Source organism: Leptodactylus fuscus, chromosome 2 (genome assembly GCF_031893055.1).
Source record: "Leptodactylus fuscus isolate aLepFus1 chromosome 2, aLepFus1.hap2, whole genome shotgun sequence".
Lineage (NCBI taxonomy): Eukaryota > Metazoa > Chordata > Amphibia > Anura > Leptodactylidae > Leptodactylus > Leptodactylus fuscus.
The window spans coordinates 198,488,226-198,504,110 of NC_134266.1; the positions used below are offsets into that span (position 1 = coordinate 198,488,226).

Consider the following 15,885-nt stretch of genomic DNA (forward strand, 5'->3'; position numbering starts at 1 on the left):
ATGTTATCCATGTGCCATGCGCACTACTTAATCACAACCCAGTGACACTAACACAAATGTCTTATGATGATCCGTTCCTTTTCCTGCATATTTTCTATCAAATATAGATGACGTTTTGTCCTTTCCACATTGCTGTACATAGCTAGATGGCTACATTATAATTGTTACTTTGTATTTGGGTGTGAAATATCTACAAAAAGGCTTTATTTTTATTTATTTTTCTATATAGGTCCAAAAGGCAAACAACTTGAAGGGACCGAGTGCCCTCTTCATGTGGTCCACCCACCCACCGGAGAAGAGTTTGCCTTGGGATGTGGAGTGTGCAGAAATGCCCACACTTTTTAAATGAGCCCATATAACTTTTCCAATTTTTTTTTTTTATCCTTTCTTTGTGAATTTTGAGATGGACTGCAGCAGTCCGTCATGCCAGGCAGGTTCTGGACGACAGCATCCGGTCAGGATGGGACCACTTAAGAGTCTACGAACAAGGTTCAACAGGAAGGAGGCACCAGATACAGCTGTGTACTCACAATTCATACTCTTCATACCAAACTCAATGTTCTGTTTTTCTGAAACTGATAGCTACTTGTGAGGTGCTTGCATGTGGTCATAGCATAAAGCGCCACAGACAAGGCACCAGATGTGTATAAATGCTTGGATCACAGCATATAAAAGGCTCTCCGTATCAAGGATATATAAATATATGTATACAGTATATGTATGATCAGAAGAGAAGTTAAAGTAATGAGCACTGACTTTCCAATAGCCCTGTACACGTATACCTGCATCTCGTGGAAAAAGAGGAGTATATATGTTTATCTTTTAGACTGTTAATATAACTCTCTGGTTGCTGGAGAGCTCTGCAATGTGCTCAGCAGAGAAGACAGAGACATTGCATTTGGTGGGCACATAACAAGGTATAAAAGTTGTAACAAATGCTGTACATAGTACATAAAGATATCAATGTTTGTCCTGTATAAGATTTACTACATTACAAAGGCAGTTTCATTTAACTTTCTGGGTTACGTTTGAGCCTGAAATTTTAATGAAGTGCAATACTGAGTGTGCCTCATATCTTTGCAGATGTAAACTTTATGGAATGTACATGTCAATAAAGCCACTGTACATTTTTATACAGTGACAGTCTGGTGAATGTTTAGGATCTTATTTAAGAGGAATGGCTTTTAAAAAGAAAAATAAAGACTTAAATCATATTCATGAAGGCTTAATGTTTTTTAATTTTATACCTTTTCATTTGTTTTTGATTTAGGTTTTTGGGGAACTTTTGAAAACTGTTCCTTAAGCATCTTTTTTTTGGTAGAACCTCAAGTTTCTGGGCTGGTACATGTGATCAAAACCAGCACCTGCGTTGTTCCACCTTATTCCATATTCCCAGACATTGGTTGTATTAGAGGAGTTGCCTTTACTAATAGGTTAGGACCAGATGATGACTTTTGCCACAACTCCTGACTAACAACTAAAGATCACTCGTTTCTTGTCTCATATTAGCAAATTAAGTCACATTGTGACCGCAAGAAAGTTAAGCCATGTTTGACCTTTTTGCAAGTACAAGTTCCAGTTATGGCACCTTCAGGTCGCAATGCAACTCCAGTCGCCAACATGAGTGAAAGAGTTGCAAAGTGACCCAGTGATATGGCGAGTTGCAACCAAAGACAGTGTGGCTATGGCCTTAAAATGATCTGGTCTGTCAGTCCACTTACTACAGGCAATACTAGTTAACATGGAATAGGATGAGGCAGATCAGCTTAGGTGCTGGTTTTTGGCTCTAGTTATCGACGTGTCAGAACCAGCCCAGAAACCTGAGGTTCTGAAGAACAGCATTGTAGGAAGGGAGTCTTAAAAAGTCCATGCATAATCTTTGTAAATTATGTTCATGCTTGTTTCCATTATTTAACAATCTCTGTAAAGCCATTTGACTTAATTACTTTTACAAAAAAACAAATGACATTTCTCAGGGCTTGTCTGTTTCAGTAATTCGGAAGCAGAATTTTTCAGTTTTACCTAATCTGCTGTGGAAGCCTGCTGAATGTGCAAATTCCATGTTTAGACCAATTTGTTAGAAATTACAGCACTTCCGCTGTAGATTTTGTTTTCTGCAGTGTGTGGGTGGAATCAGTGAGAATCCCATCAACTTTGCACATACTGTGGATAGGATACTTTCACAACATGAGACCCCTGGCCTTAAGCTAGGTACACATCTGCGATGGAGTCTCTGCCTGAAAAATCGCAAAGAAAAAGTCCTGCACAGAAGACTTTTTCTTCCGCCGGTTTGTTTTATAACGCCTATTTAAAGATGACAATAACTGGAGTTTGGTTCAGCTGGTGAAAGGTTCTCTCTAAGGCTGAGGCCCCATGTTGCGTAAACTCAACTATTTTTGTTGAAGATTTTGTTGCGTTGAGCCAAAGCCAAGAATGGCTACAAAAGGAATATGAAATCTGTAGCAAGTACTTATACTTCTCACTTCTGTTCAATCCACTCCTAGCTTTGGCTCAAAAAAAGCAAAAAAAAAAAACAAAAAACAGCTGTTTCTGTAACGTGGGGCCTTGGCCTAACAGATTTTGACAACTTTCTGTAAAATCCTGTGTAGAAATCCACTTATGTCCCTTTTTGTATTCTTTGTCCTGTATAGTTGACTGGCTTATCACTGGAATATGAACGTGTGTGGGGGGTCATTGCACAGTTTTATAAAGCATAGAACAGTACATTTGTTGTAATGAAAGATGAGATTATAATCAATATCTCTGATATACTACAGGTAAGGGCGGGTTCACACTTGCGCTCGGTCTCCGCTTTGTGGGTTTCCGTCTTCTGCCGACAGGAGACTGTAACCCAGTAGTCAGTGTTCGCCCATGGGCGTCTTCATGTCCAACTTTGTCCAATTAAATAAAAAAAAAACATTTTCGCCGCGGAGACCAGAAGACACTAACGGGCGGATGCTTTGCAAACCCATTCATATGACCGACCCATAAAATACCTTTTAACTATTACTCATGATGTAAGTTGAATGACAAAAATTTTTAAGTTTTAAAAAGCAATGCCAGAATATATTTTATCCCACCCAGAGTTCATACCAAACTTTAGGCAGTAGGTTATAGACTAAATTGTGTCATTGATAAATGAAACTTCTACTCTAAAAAAACAAGCTCTACATCAATGAAAAAAAATGTGTGTCTGCTCCAGGAAGGGGAATGTATAAGCTGTGCAGGTTTAGAGTTTACAAGGGAAAAGACAACATAATTGATGCCTCTCCGCCATCCTAGGTGACAGTGGGAAAACTGTGAGGGATATTGGAGTAAGCTTTTTTAAATTGTTGTACAGTGACCTGACTTCGTATGGCAGGGTAAACAGGTTAGACCGGTACACTCAATCTGTATTCCACTGAAACAAAGGGTGAATTGGGGCTCCCCAATCCCCGCAGATATTCTGAGGCCTCTATTCTCCATTGACTTTTGGATTTGTTCTGACGTAGCTCCTTCAAACAATGGGTCTCCGTGGAACACGCCTTCTCTAGTATACCCACTCTACTTGCTCCCCTGGCTGTACTCGCACCACACTACTGCCCTTAAATCCCACTCTACCATTTGGCCTACACTTTAGTCCTGTAGGACACTTTTTCCTAGAGATGTGGTTTTCCCTATACTGGGATACCTGGACTTCTCTCTATGCCTGTCCCCTCAGCCCTTTCAAATAGTGGCATGTAGCGGTTAGCAAAAGGTCCCTACGTTTCTGTTCTGATGGACACTGGCTATCACACAGGGATCTACTCCCCACCCCCTTCAGCCTAAACATTTCCTGTCCTCATTGCTGCCTTTGCCAGGATTTGATAGGTCGCTCTCTCCATTTCAGAGGGCCAGCTCCAGATTCTGTGTGGCCGACACTCCCTTTCGGACTTCTACCTGTTGCTGGTTTCCCCTTCTCTGGCCCCCAGACCTGCCTTCTTGATAAAGTGGGAGGCTGACTTGAATCTTATCTTCTCTAAGTGTTCTACGATTATAGGGTTTGCCCATAAGGGCTCCATTGCAAGTAAATACCAAGAGGCAGGATATAAACTGTTAACCAGATGGATCCATGTCCTGTCTAAACTACACAAAATTTTTCCATCTGCCACTTCGAGGTGTGGCACAGAGGAATGGACACTCTTGCACATTTTCTAGGTGTGTGCTGGTCTGAAGGAGTTTTGGGATGGGGTCCACCATGTGATATCTAGGGTATACTAGATCACCTACTATCTCCTGCGGACACCAATGTTCTATCTCCTCCACCTCACCATTTACTCCCTCTACGCCAACCTACCACAGAGATCTTGTGGGGTAGGCTGTACACTAGTGTTGGGTCTTCCTCTGTTATTGGGGTTGCAGGGACTCCTTGACTTTTGCCCTCCTTCCTCTTTCTCACTGCTCCCTCCAACCACAGTTCCCTCGCTCTCACTATTGGTCCTTACTCCCTGATTTGAGTGTATTTATCTTTATTTGTTTGTGCATTGGCCCCTAGTTATATGGCGGTCTGTTTAGTACGGTTGATGCTAGGTTCATACATGTTTGGGTTTCAGTTCGTGGGGTCTACTTGGGGACCTCACAAACTGAAACCTAATCTCATTAAAAAAAATAAAAAAAAAAACAGGCTTACTGATTATTTTTCATGTGACAATTTATTTTAATTCCAGGTTTTCCAGGCAACTCTCGGGTATAAAACTAAGCAGGCAACATGCGCCTCACTCTGGTAATGTAATGTGTTTCTGCTGCAATGCCAAAAGTTTAACTGTAAAGCACGTGACTGCCCAATACCAAAACTTGTCAAGCAGATAACACATAAAACACCCTCCGCTCCTGCATTTTCATTTTAAAGTAACCTGTAGCAGGCAAGTGAAATACTAAGCAAAATTCTGTGAATTTATCCTAAACATTTAGCAGCTAAAAGGTTAAATACCATGAATTAAATGAGTGGGACACGCAGGCTACGCCCTATACACACCTTAGATAATGAGACTTCATGCTTGTGAAACTAAATAGCTTTTATAAGTTTAGCATTTACACCAGAAACACCCTTAACTTTCCCAAGTCCTTAGTAGACAGTTTTAACCCCTTAGCGACCCTTGACGTAACTGTACGTCATGGGTCGCATGGGGATGTATAGAGCGAGCTCACACGCTGAGCTCGCTCCATACACGGCAGATGCCGGCTGTATAATACAGCCAGGACCTGCCAATAACAGCAGCGGTCGGTGCCCGAGCCGATCGCTGCTGTTAACCCTTTACACACTGCGGTCAAACGTGACCGCAGTGTGTAAACGGCACCGGCGGCATGGGCGCCGCCATGTTTCGCCGATCGCCGCCCTCCTGAACGTCACATGAGGGCGGTGATCGGTTGCTATGACAGCCGGAAGCCTATTGAAGGCTTCCAGGCTTGTCTCTGCCCGAGATCTATTAGACGATGCCAGAGGCCAGAGGCATCGTCTAATAGAAGTGCTGGGATTCTGCTATTCACTGCAGTACTGTAGTATTGCAGTGAATAGTATGAGCGATCAGACCCCCTAGGTTTCAAGGTACCTAAGGGGTCTGATCATAAATGTAACAGAAGAAAAAAAAAAGTTTTTAAAAGTATTAAAAAAATAAAAAAAATATAAAAGTTCAAATCACCCCCCTTTCCCTAGATTAGCTATAAAAGTAATTAAAGAACATTAAACATAAACATATTAGGTATCCCTGCGCTCCAAAATGCCCGAACTATTAGAATATTAAAACATTTATCCCGTACTGCGAACGGCGTAGCGGCAAAAAAAATAAAAACCGCCAAAACGTTTTTTTCAACACTTTGCCTCCTATAAAAAATTGAATAAAAAGTGATCAAACCATCAGATCTTTCCCCAAATGGTATCAATAGAAACGTCATCTTGTCCCGCATAAAAAGACACCACAACCAGCTCCATACATGGAAATATGAAAAAGTTACAGGTGTTAGAACATGATGACACAATTTTTTTTCTATTTTGCAAAGTTTATCATTTTTTTAAAAAGTATCAAAACATTTCAAATACTATATAAATTTGGTATCACCGCGTTCGTACTGACACGTAGAACACAGGTAACATGTCATTTGTACCAAACGGTGAACGCTGTAAAAATTAAACCCATAAGAAAATGGCGCAAATGCATTTTTTCTCCAATTGCGCCTCATTCTGAATTTTTTTCCAGCTTCCCAGTACATTGCACAGCATATTGAATGATGCCATTACAAAGTACAATTTGTCCCGCAAACAATAAGCCATCATGTGACTCTGTGAACTGAAAAATGAAAAAGTTATGGCTCTTGAAATGTGAGGAGGGAAAAACGAAAATGCGAAACCAAAAAATGGCCGGGTCCTTAAGGGGTTAATATGTTGCTGTTTTCTTAAGGTGTGTTTATGTAATTTTACAATGTGTGCAATTCTCTGAGAGGAAAGATTTCTGCATAACAGTTTAATACGGTCAAAAGCATGGATATTTGGTTCTGCAAAAAAAATTTTCATTCATGGTAGCTGGAAGGGGTTTTCTGGGCAAATAATGTGGGTTTTTTTTTTTTTGTTTTTTTTAAGTCTATTAGTGCTATTAATAAAGGCACCCATATACCTTTAGCCATGTTTTAAATAATTTCTGGGTGTCTCTGGGAGCTCCTGGTGTCTCCTGCATTTGTTTACTTGGTTCAGCTTCCTGCTATGTCACTTCCACATTAACCCGTGTACCTCCCAAACCTCCCCCCCTCCTCAATCCCTCCCATGCACCCCTTCCCTGTCTCTTTAGCTATCCCTCACTTCCCTAGTTACTCAGCCCAACCCCATTATATTCTTGCCTTCCCTTCTTCCTTCCAGGCTTCTTCCTGCGAGACTGCTCCTCCTTCTTTATGGATTCTGCAGGAGCATGCTTTTCTCCAGTGCTGCTGTGTTCTCTGAAGCAATGATCCACCTGTACTCAGCATGCATGGAAGTTGCACAGTACAAGTGGACGATTGGCAGCAGTGTACACAGCAGCACTTAGAGAAGAGGGCATGCCTGCAAAATCCGTAAAAGAGGATCCGTCTCACAAGAAGAAGCCTAGAAGGTAAGTAAAATGGGGGAGGCGGAGGGAAGTCATGTTTTAGTAGTGAAGATCCGATTCCGGAAATGGGGAAACTAAAACGGATCGTCGCCAGATATTCAGAAAAGGTCCCTGGGGCGGTCACAGGGATATGGTTGATTGTTATTTAGAAAGTATGGGGGGAGTGTTTAGATCTAGTGTAGGGATATCTAGTTATCCCGGACAACCCCTTTAAGAGCCAAAAATATGATGTGTGTAAATGTGGTTTATTGCCGTAGTGAGTGTGACATTACAATGGATCTCAGCCGTATGCTATTAAGCAGTGAAGCAGAGGATTCCATTTTACTGGCTGATACAGGTGAAATCCTTAGTAACGTGTGCCAGGCATTACTGTGTGTATGCGATGTACAAGATTTTATTTTTATTTTTTTAACAAAAGGAAAAACTACAGGTTCACATATGTTGGCCATAGTTTACTGCTGGCATGGTTGTGATGAAATAAAGAACTTGTTTCGAAGTCTGGCACTGGGATCTAACAGAACTGTGAACGCACAGCAAAAAGCAATCAAGAGTGAGCAGGTACAAAACAATGAATCATATAACCACCATTTTCTGTCCTCATGTAAATAAATGGGCTTATGGCATGGTCCAGATTGTGTATGCCTGTTATCTAAATGCTCCCTTTGAAGAATTTGCACACTCTACTTTGCATTCAGGTAGTTTTTAGGGAACCCCGTTTGTAGAGATGAAACTTTCCTTCTGGACTATTGTTACTTGGAGGATTCATTATATCCAAGCTCAACAGTGTAAGAAATCGCAATGTGTCTGTATTCCTAGTTTATAGCTGAAGCCACATGATACAGAAGAAATGTGTTGGTTGTTGCAGATTTTGTTGTTTGGGGTTTTTTGTTTTTCTTTGTTTTGAGCCAAAGGAAATGGAATAGAAAGTCCTTCTACTTATCCCTTGTACTAAAACCACTGAGATGTGCATTTAACCCCTTCGTGCACCAGTACATACATGTACATCCTGGTGTATATGACTAAATATGGTATCCACTCTGCCCTAGAGTTGCTGGGTCTGTGCTGTTTGTGAGTTGTGGTTGACTCTGATCACTGTCATTTAACCACTCAGATGCCCTGGTCAAATGCAGCCATAGTATCTAAGTGGTTACTTTCACTTTTTCATATGAGAATCAGTAACACTGGGCAACAAACATTTTGTTTCCTGAACTCTTTTGAGTGTATATTGTGTAATTTGATCTGCTGATCATGAAAACTATCTTGAAACTTTGCGGTCATGTATCGTTTTTCAGAGATCTTCTATTTTACCAATTTTTTTTTCATATTTTCAGGCTAAGTATTACCCACAATATATGTGCTGTGCTTTTTTTGTAATTTATGGCAAGCAAACCTTGCATTTCAGTGAAGTTGCAAAACTTCAGTGGAACTGTTAGACTACACACACCTACAAATGTCTGTTCGCTGCCTGCAGAGGCTCTAATGTCTGGTTGCAAAGATTCTGCAAGTTATTTCAAATATAAGCAGCTATAAACTACTCCAGTACAATTTGGTATAGCTAAAATGTCTTGTCAGTGTCAGAACAGTCACAGTACTTTTTGTTATATTTGTGCGGAGTACAAGCGTAAGCCTCAAAGACGCACAATGACCGCTCTTATCATGAAAGCCTATGAGCTGTACTTTGGATGCAAGATTGGTGATCAAGAAAAATCCTGGGCTCCTCACATCTGTTGTGCAAGATGTGCTGTTGATCTGACTGAGAGGTTCTCACAAGTCGATGCTGTTTACTGTCCCAATGATATGGCGGGAACTGAAGGATCATGTGACCGACTGTTGCTTGTCTCACCAATGTCTCTGGGATCTTCAATACATTTTTTTTATTTTTAGCAGAGAAACCAATTTGCCTTCAGCTATGAGAACAGTGCCACATGATGACACTCTTCCAGTACCAAAGCCACCAGAGACATGGAGCCTAGAGAAGGCAGCCAATGAAGATGTTGCAGTTCATAGGTCAGAGATGAGGAACAAAGCTGATTCAGACTTTGAGCCATGTATGTCTGGTGAGCCTCATCTTATAACATAGCCAGAACTGAAGGACTTACATTTGTCAAAAGCAAATGCAGTTACTGATTTCAAGAATGGCTGTCACCTGGTATAAAAGCTTCTGTCTTTTCAAACCACCAAGATGATTTAACACAGTATTTTGAACACATTGACAACCTGTGTTTCTGCATAGACAATGATTAGAGATGAGCGAACACTTCGGAACAGCCGTTCTGAACAGCACGCTCACAGCACACTCCCATAGAAATGAATGGAAGCGGCCGGCAAATTCTGCGTGCCAGGTGCTTACATTCATTTCTATGGGAGCGTGCTGTTCGGATCGGCTGATCCGAACAGTGTTCGCTCATCTCTAACAATGATGAGTTATTCGCAGCTTTGGGTTCTGTGCATCAGCTGAATCAATGGCGTCTCTTTATTGACTCATCAGTGTTAAGTCTCAAGGCGGTCTTGTTACACAAGACACTAACTGTTGGTTATGGTGCACACATGAAAGAAACATATGAGAACATGGAACAGTTGTTGTAACACATCAAATACAGCAACTACAACTGGAATATCTGTGCAGATTTAAAAGTAGTGGCCCTGCTGCTTGGATATTACCAAGTACTGTTGTTTCATTTGTGAATGGGACAACGGTGCTAAGCAGTCACATTAGTGGCCAATTCGTAACCAGTTGACTCCTGGGCAGAAAAATGTTGCACATAAAGCACTTGTGGGCCCAGCAATGATATTCTACCTCCATTTTTTTTCCCCCTGCGAATCTTGGTGCAGTCAGTAACTAACATGGCAAACGCTTTCACCAGGATATTGCCATGACGAAAAGGTGTTACTGATATCTATCAATACTAGCTGACTATTGCTGGACACTAATATGGGATGCACCAAACATTGAGTACCAAAGATGATCAGCGGCAAAACACTTTTCGTTCATTTGAACTAATAACTGCTAACATTTACACACGTCATAATCACTAATACTTAATCTCATGCTTCTAAAAATTTCCACGCGATACAGACTATCTGAAATTAAATAAAAACTATATATATATATATATATATATATATATATATATATATATATATAATCCTGTAAAAAAGACACTTTGAACAACTCTGTACACTGAAATGTAAAGAGTTACAAGTGACAGAATATGGCAAATTTATTTTCTTCAACACTGAATTTTTGTAAAGTTATTAAAACATAAAAAAAACAATGTAAAATTTGGTATCACCATGATCATACCTACCTGGAGAATAAAGCTAACATTTTTAGCCATAACAAAACCCATAAGAAAACAGAGGTACTGCATTATTTTATTCGGTAACCCTGGAATCGTACCAACACATAGAATACAGATGACTTGTCATTTTGGCTGCAGAGTGAACTCTTTAAAAATGAAGCCTAAGAAAGTTGCCCAAATGCACTTTTTCCTCCAGTTCTTCCCAAGTCCGATATTTTTATTTTTTTTATTTTTTGTCCACTATAGAGAATAATAAATGGTATCACTTTGAAGTTCAAGTTGTTGCGCAAATATCAAGCCCTCATATGGCTGCATAAACAAAAACATTGAAAATTTATGTAAGTACAACTAGCAAAAATAATGTCCAGCTCACCCTCTTATGTATATCTTGTATTCATTGCCGGAATGCACGGACACCAACGGACTTGATCGGTCAACGGAAACTTGTATAAATGGAAAAAAATACATCAACCATCAGACAATGGATAAATAAAAAACTTCAAATCTTTATTGCGTGCTTCATAAAAATACACTCCATTTTCATGAGAATTCAGCGGCAGCAAACAAAGCGCATCACCAAAATTTATGGCTTTTGGAATGCAGGGGGTGTTAAAGAGGACCTTTCACCACTTTTGGGCACATGCAGTGTTATATACTGCTGGAAAGCTGACAGTGCGCTGAATTCAGCGCACTGTCGGCTTTCCCGATCTGTGCCCGGTGTAAAGAGCTTACGGTGCCGGTACCGTAGTGCTCTATGGTCAGAAGGGCGTTTCTGACAGTCAAAGACGTCCTTCTGCCTCGCGGTGCCTATCGCGCTGTGCTGTGGAGCGGGGAGGAACGCCCCCTCCCTCTGCTCACACAGCTCGTCCATAGACGAGCATTATCAGGAGCGGGAGGGGGCGTTCCTCCCGGCTCCACAGTACAGCGCGATAGGCGCCGCGAGGCAGAAGGACGTCTCTGACTGACTGTCAGAAACTCCCTTCTGACCATAGAGCACTACGGTACCGGCACCGTAAGCTCTTTACACCGGGCACAGATCGGGAAAGCCGACAGTGCGCTGAATTCAGCGCACTGTCAGCTTTCCAGCAGTATATAGAACTGCATGTGCCCAAAAGTGGTGAAAGGTCCTCTTTAACGAAAAATGAAAAAATGTCTGCATCATTTAGGGGTTAAATGGCTACAGTGTTGACTTCCTGTCAACATCATGACTGTTGCAACCATTCATTGGGCCACATTTATTAAGCACATTTTTTTGGAATAAATTTTCCTTTTTGTCTTTCTGTCCTGTACCTTATTTAAGTTTTTGTGGCCTTCTTTTTTTTCAGATAGTATTTTGCCCTAGCTATTTTTGCCCCTTGTTGGGAAAAGGGGGCATAGCCTAAATGGAAATTCTTTTCACACTGTAATTTCGACTTATGACTTTTTAAAAAAGGAGCAAAAAAAGGCACTCCAGTACATGGGCAGTCTTAAAAAAAAAAAAAAAAAAAAAAAAAAAAAAAAAAAAAATCGGGTCAGACAGCACTAAAAAGGGGAAATTGTGCCTTTTTTTTAATTAAAAAAAAAAAAAAAATGTGTGTGTGTGGGGGGGTGCAAAGTGCTGTTAGCTTAGATGCGCTTTTTAAAGCTAAGACACATGACACAATGTTTAGCAAACTGAGCTCCAATCAAGGATTTTAACCTCCAAGGGGTTCTGACATGTAAATGAGCCCCTTGGCACCTCCAGCACCAAGATTGGCTAGTGACCCCGAGTTGCTAGGAGCATGGTTAAAACAGCTGAGATGCATCTCAAGGAATTTATCCAGGGGTAGAGTAAGCATTTTTAACCCCCAAGTATTTCCATAATTTGTTTTTCAGAAATGAATATGCAGATGATAGTGAAAGGTAAAAATTGATTTTTTTTCCAGATATCCTTCATTTGTGTGTAATATATTGTGCCTAACTTGTATCAGAGATGAATACTCCAAAAGCTGGTGTGCCTGGGATACCCACTTAACAGTTTTTTTGAGTGTGTATCTCTGCTGACACAAGCTGGGCACAACAATTCAGGCACTGAAATAGCCTAACTATGGAAAAATTGCAATTTTCACTTTTCATTATCAGCTGCGCATTCATTTATGGAAATTTAAATTAATGTAACCCTCAAGAGTTAAAAATGCTCGCAAAAGTTTCCAGCAATATTTTTTTATTTTTTATAAATAAATACAAAAATATCCATCAATGTTTACCACTAACTTGTAGTACAATGTGTCACAAAAAATCACTTGTGCAAGTTACAGGGTCTAAAAGTTATCATATAAAGTGACAGTTTTAAAAAATGAGGCCTAATCCTTAAGTTTTGGGCTGTATCACAAAAGTTAAAAAGGATAAATTGCTGTACTTTCATTTATGAACAACAAACCACCCACGAGTCTGGATGTTGTCAGCTTTTGTTTTCAGTTCTGTCTTTTGTGGAAAGAGTCAGATTATATTCACTACTTGGATAAAAGGTGACTAATCATTTTACTAGTGAATGTTATTATACAGAACAAAGCTGTCATGTGACACTAAACACTGTTGAGCAATGTTAGGAGGAGCACAAACCTGATTTATAAAAGACAGTGTGTCATGCTTTGAATTTTAGAACATTGTGTCTTAAAATCCTATTAATATTATAAATGTGAAAGTTTGTGTGTTTGGATGTTTGCATGTTCGGATGTTTGTTCCTCAATCACGGAAAAACCGCTCCACCGATTTGGCTGAAATTTTCCACAAACATAGTTAATACACCCGATTAAACAATAGGCTACTTTTCGTGACAATAGCACACATACGTTTGTGCCAGGACCCCCACAAAACCCAAACTCACACCACCATCTCTGCAATCTCACACACTTTGGACCATAGCAAGCCACAAAATTCATATTGTCCTCTGCAGCCTCGCCCCTAACCCCACACAATCTCATATACATATACTTTACCACTTTGCCCCTCACCTTAACGATACTCCAGGAGGCTCTCTTTAACGCTCCGGAGCAGCCATGTTTGCCGACCCCCACCGCTCTGACAATCCACGACACCCCCCACCCATGTCAATACCCCTAGGCGGTCTAATAAATGCAAAAAAAAAAAGTTTACAAAAAGTAAAAAAATAAAAAGGATTAAAAATTCAAATCATCCCCCTTTCCCTAGAACACATATAAAAGTAGTTAAAAACTGTGAAACACATACATGTTAGGTATCCCCGCGTCCGAAATCGCCCGCTCTACAAAGCTATACAAATATTTTTCCTGTTCGGTAAACGCCGTAGCGGGAAAAATGGTCAAAAGTGCCAAACTGCCATTTTTTCACTGTTTTAATTCTGATAAAAATTTTAATAAAAAGTGATCAAAGCAATAACATTTCCCGAAAATGGTAGAACTACAAAGTACGCCCGGTCCCGCAAAAAAAGACGCCCTATACATCCCCGTACACGCACGTATAAAAAAGTTATGGCTGTCGGAATATGGCGACTTTTCAAAAAATAATTTTTTTAACAGTTTTGGATTTTTTTTAAGGGGTCAAAATGTAAATAAAACCATATAAATTTGGTATCCCCAGCATCGTAACGAAACACAGAATATAGGGGACATGTCATTTTGGTTGCACAGTGAATGCCGTAAAACCAAAGCCCGTAAGAAAGTCGCAGAAATGCATTGTTTCTTCAAATCCACCCCATTCCGATTTTTTTCCCTGCTTCCCAGTACATGCTATAGAATAAATAATGGTGGCATCATGAAGAAAAATTTGTTCCAGGAAAAATTAAGACCTCATATGGCTCTGGGAGCGGAGAAATAAAAAAGTTATGGGGTTTAGAAGGAGGGGAGTCAAAAACGAAATTCAAAAAATGCCATCGGCGGGAAAGGGTTAACTTCAAATACTTCTGTCCCAAAGTCACTATGTAAAGTTTCTCACAACACCGTATATATAGCAGCTCAAATACAGATTAACTTCAACACAAAAGTCTCACGTATTCTCTGAATTACAGCAACAACAAGATACAAAGTTACATTTCATATCCTATACCTTATACACAGTACGAAAACCTTACCCGCGCCTTTATTTACCCACTGCTACAATCACCGCAGACGAAGTCGCGGGTACCAGCTAGTGTACAATAAAGGTCTATATCTGGATGTTAACCAACAAAGGATTATGAAGATAATCTTGTTTCCCTTAGTCCTAACAGCAGCACAATATGGGGTATTTTCTGCCCCTGTGTGCTGGTAGGACAGGTGGAATTTAATTAGCCAATCACATACATGGCTTGCCCTATAAGAGGGCACAAGGGCCTCCCCTCTGCGTGTACATACAAGAGTAATTACAATATACATAGATAATATAACAATAAATATCAAACTTCCTTGTGTGGGAAGTCTTGTGCCGCTGTTAGGACTAAGGGAAACAAGATTATCTTCATAATCCTTCGTTCCCTGTCGTCCTACCAGCGGCACAATATGGGGAATTGGCGAGTAATCCCCTAGGGCGGGACCTCACCACAAACTGAACCCAAAACCGTGCGACCAAAAGTGGTCGCTTCTGAGCTACGAGTGTTGAGTCGATAATGAGAAACAAAAGTTGATTCTGAGGACCAAGCTGTAGCAGCGCAGATCTGATCCAGAAATAAAGTTCTAGACTCAGCCCAGGAGGTGGAAACTGACCATGTTGAATGTGCCCTCAAGAGGGCTGGAGGGGATAACTCTTGGGCTGAATAAGAGACTTTAAATGTCTTTCTGACCCAGCGTGAAATTGAGGGCTTGGAAGCCTTAAGTCTCTTTTGTTTCCCCACATAGTTAAGTAGGTTTTCGGACTTTCTGAATAAGCGTGTACGCTGAAGGTAAATCTTTAGGCATCTTACGAGGTCCAGCGTATGAAACTTCTTCTCGTCAGCCGAAGAAGGAGATGGGAAAAAATACAAGCAGTGAGATTAGTTGGTTTATGTTTGTGGTGGATGGAATTTTTGACCTAAAGCCCAGCAAGAACCTGAGCTGGACCCGGTCAGGAAAGAAGGTGGTATATGGCTCCTCCAAAGAGAGAGCTTGCAACTCACCCACCATTTTGACTGATGTTATAGCCAAAAGGAAAGCTGTTTTGTAGGTCAAGAACTTTAGTTCAATTTCATCCAGAGGTTCAAAGGGACTTGTAAATAGTTTCGAGAGGACTGTACTGAGGTCCCACTGGTGGACAAGAGTAGTAACTACTGGTCTCAGCCTAGTTGCCCCTTTAATAAAGGTGCTTACTAAAGGATCTTGAGACAAATGCCTCCCCAGATAGGCGGACAGAGCGGCTACATGTACCTTTATGGTGGCGGCAGCAAGCCCTCTGTCTAGTCCGTCCTGAAGAAAATCCAGTATCGCCCTTATTGGGGGATCGGAGGAGTCCACTTAATGTTCAAGGCACCAGGCGTTGAAAATATTACCGATTCTCCGGCAGCTGTTGTTAGTGGACACCACTCTGGCGCTTGCAAGGGTCTTTAG

General features: G+C 40.7%; 1 protein-coding gene across 2 annotated transcripts in view; it reads left to right on the plus strand.

The window, feature by feature from the left end:
• Positions 1–1,214, plus strand: part of MYCBP2 (MYC binding protein 2) — a 149,555-nt gene extending 148,341 nt beyond the window's left edge. For both annotated transcript variants that reach the window (XM_075265391.1, XM_075265389.1), the window contains one exon: positions 230–1,214. In XM_075265391.1, coding sequence (XP_075121492.1) covers positions 230–345 — 116 coding nt within the window. In that variant the 3' untranslated portion in view covers positions 346–1,214. The remainder of the gene's footprint in view (positions 1–229) is intronic.
• The last annotated feature ends 14,671 nt before the right edge of the window (positions 1,215–15,885 follow it).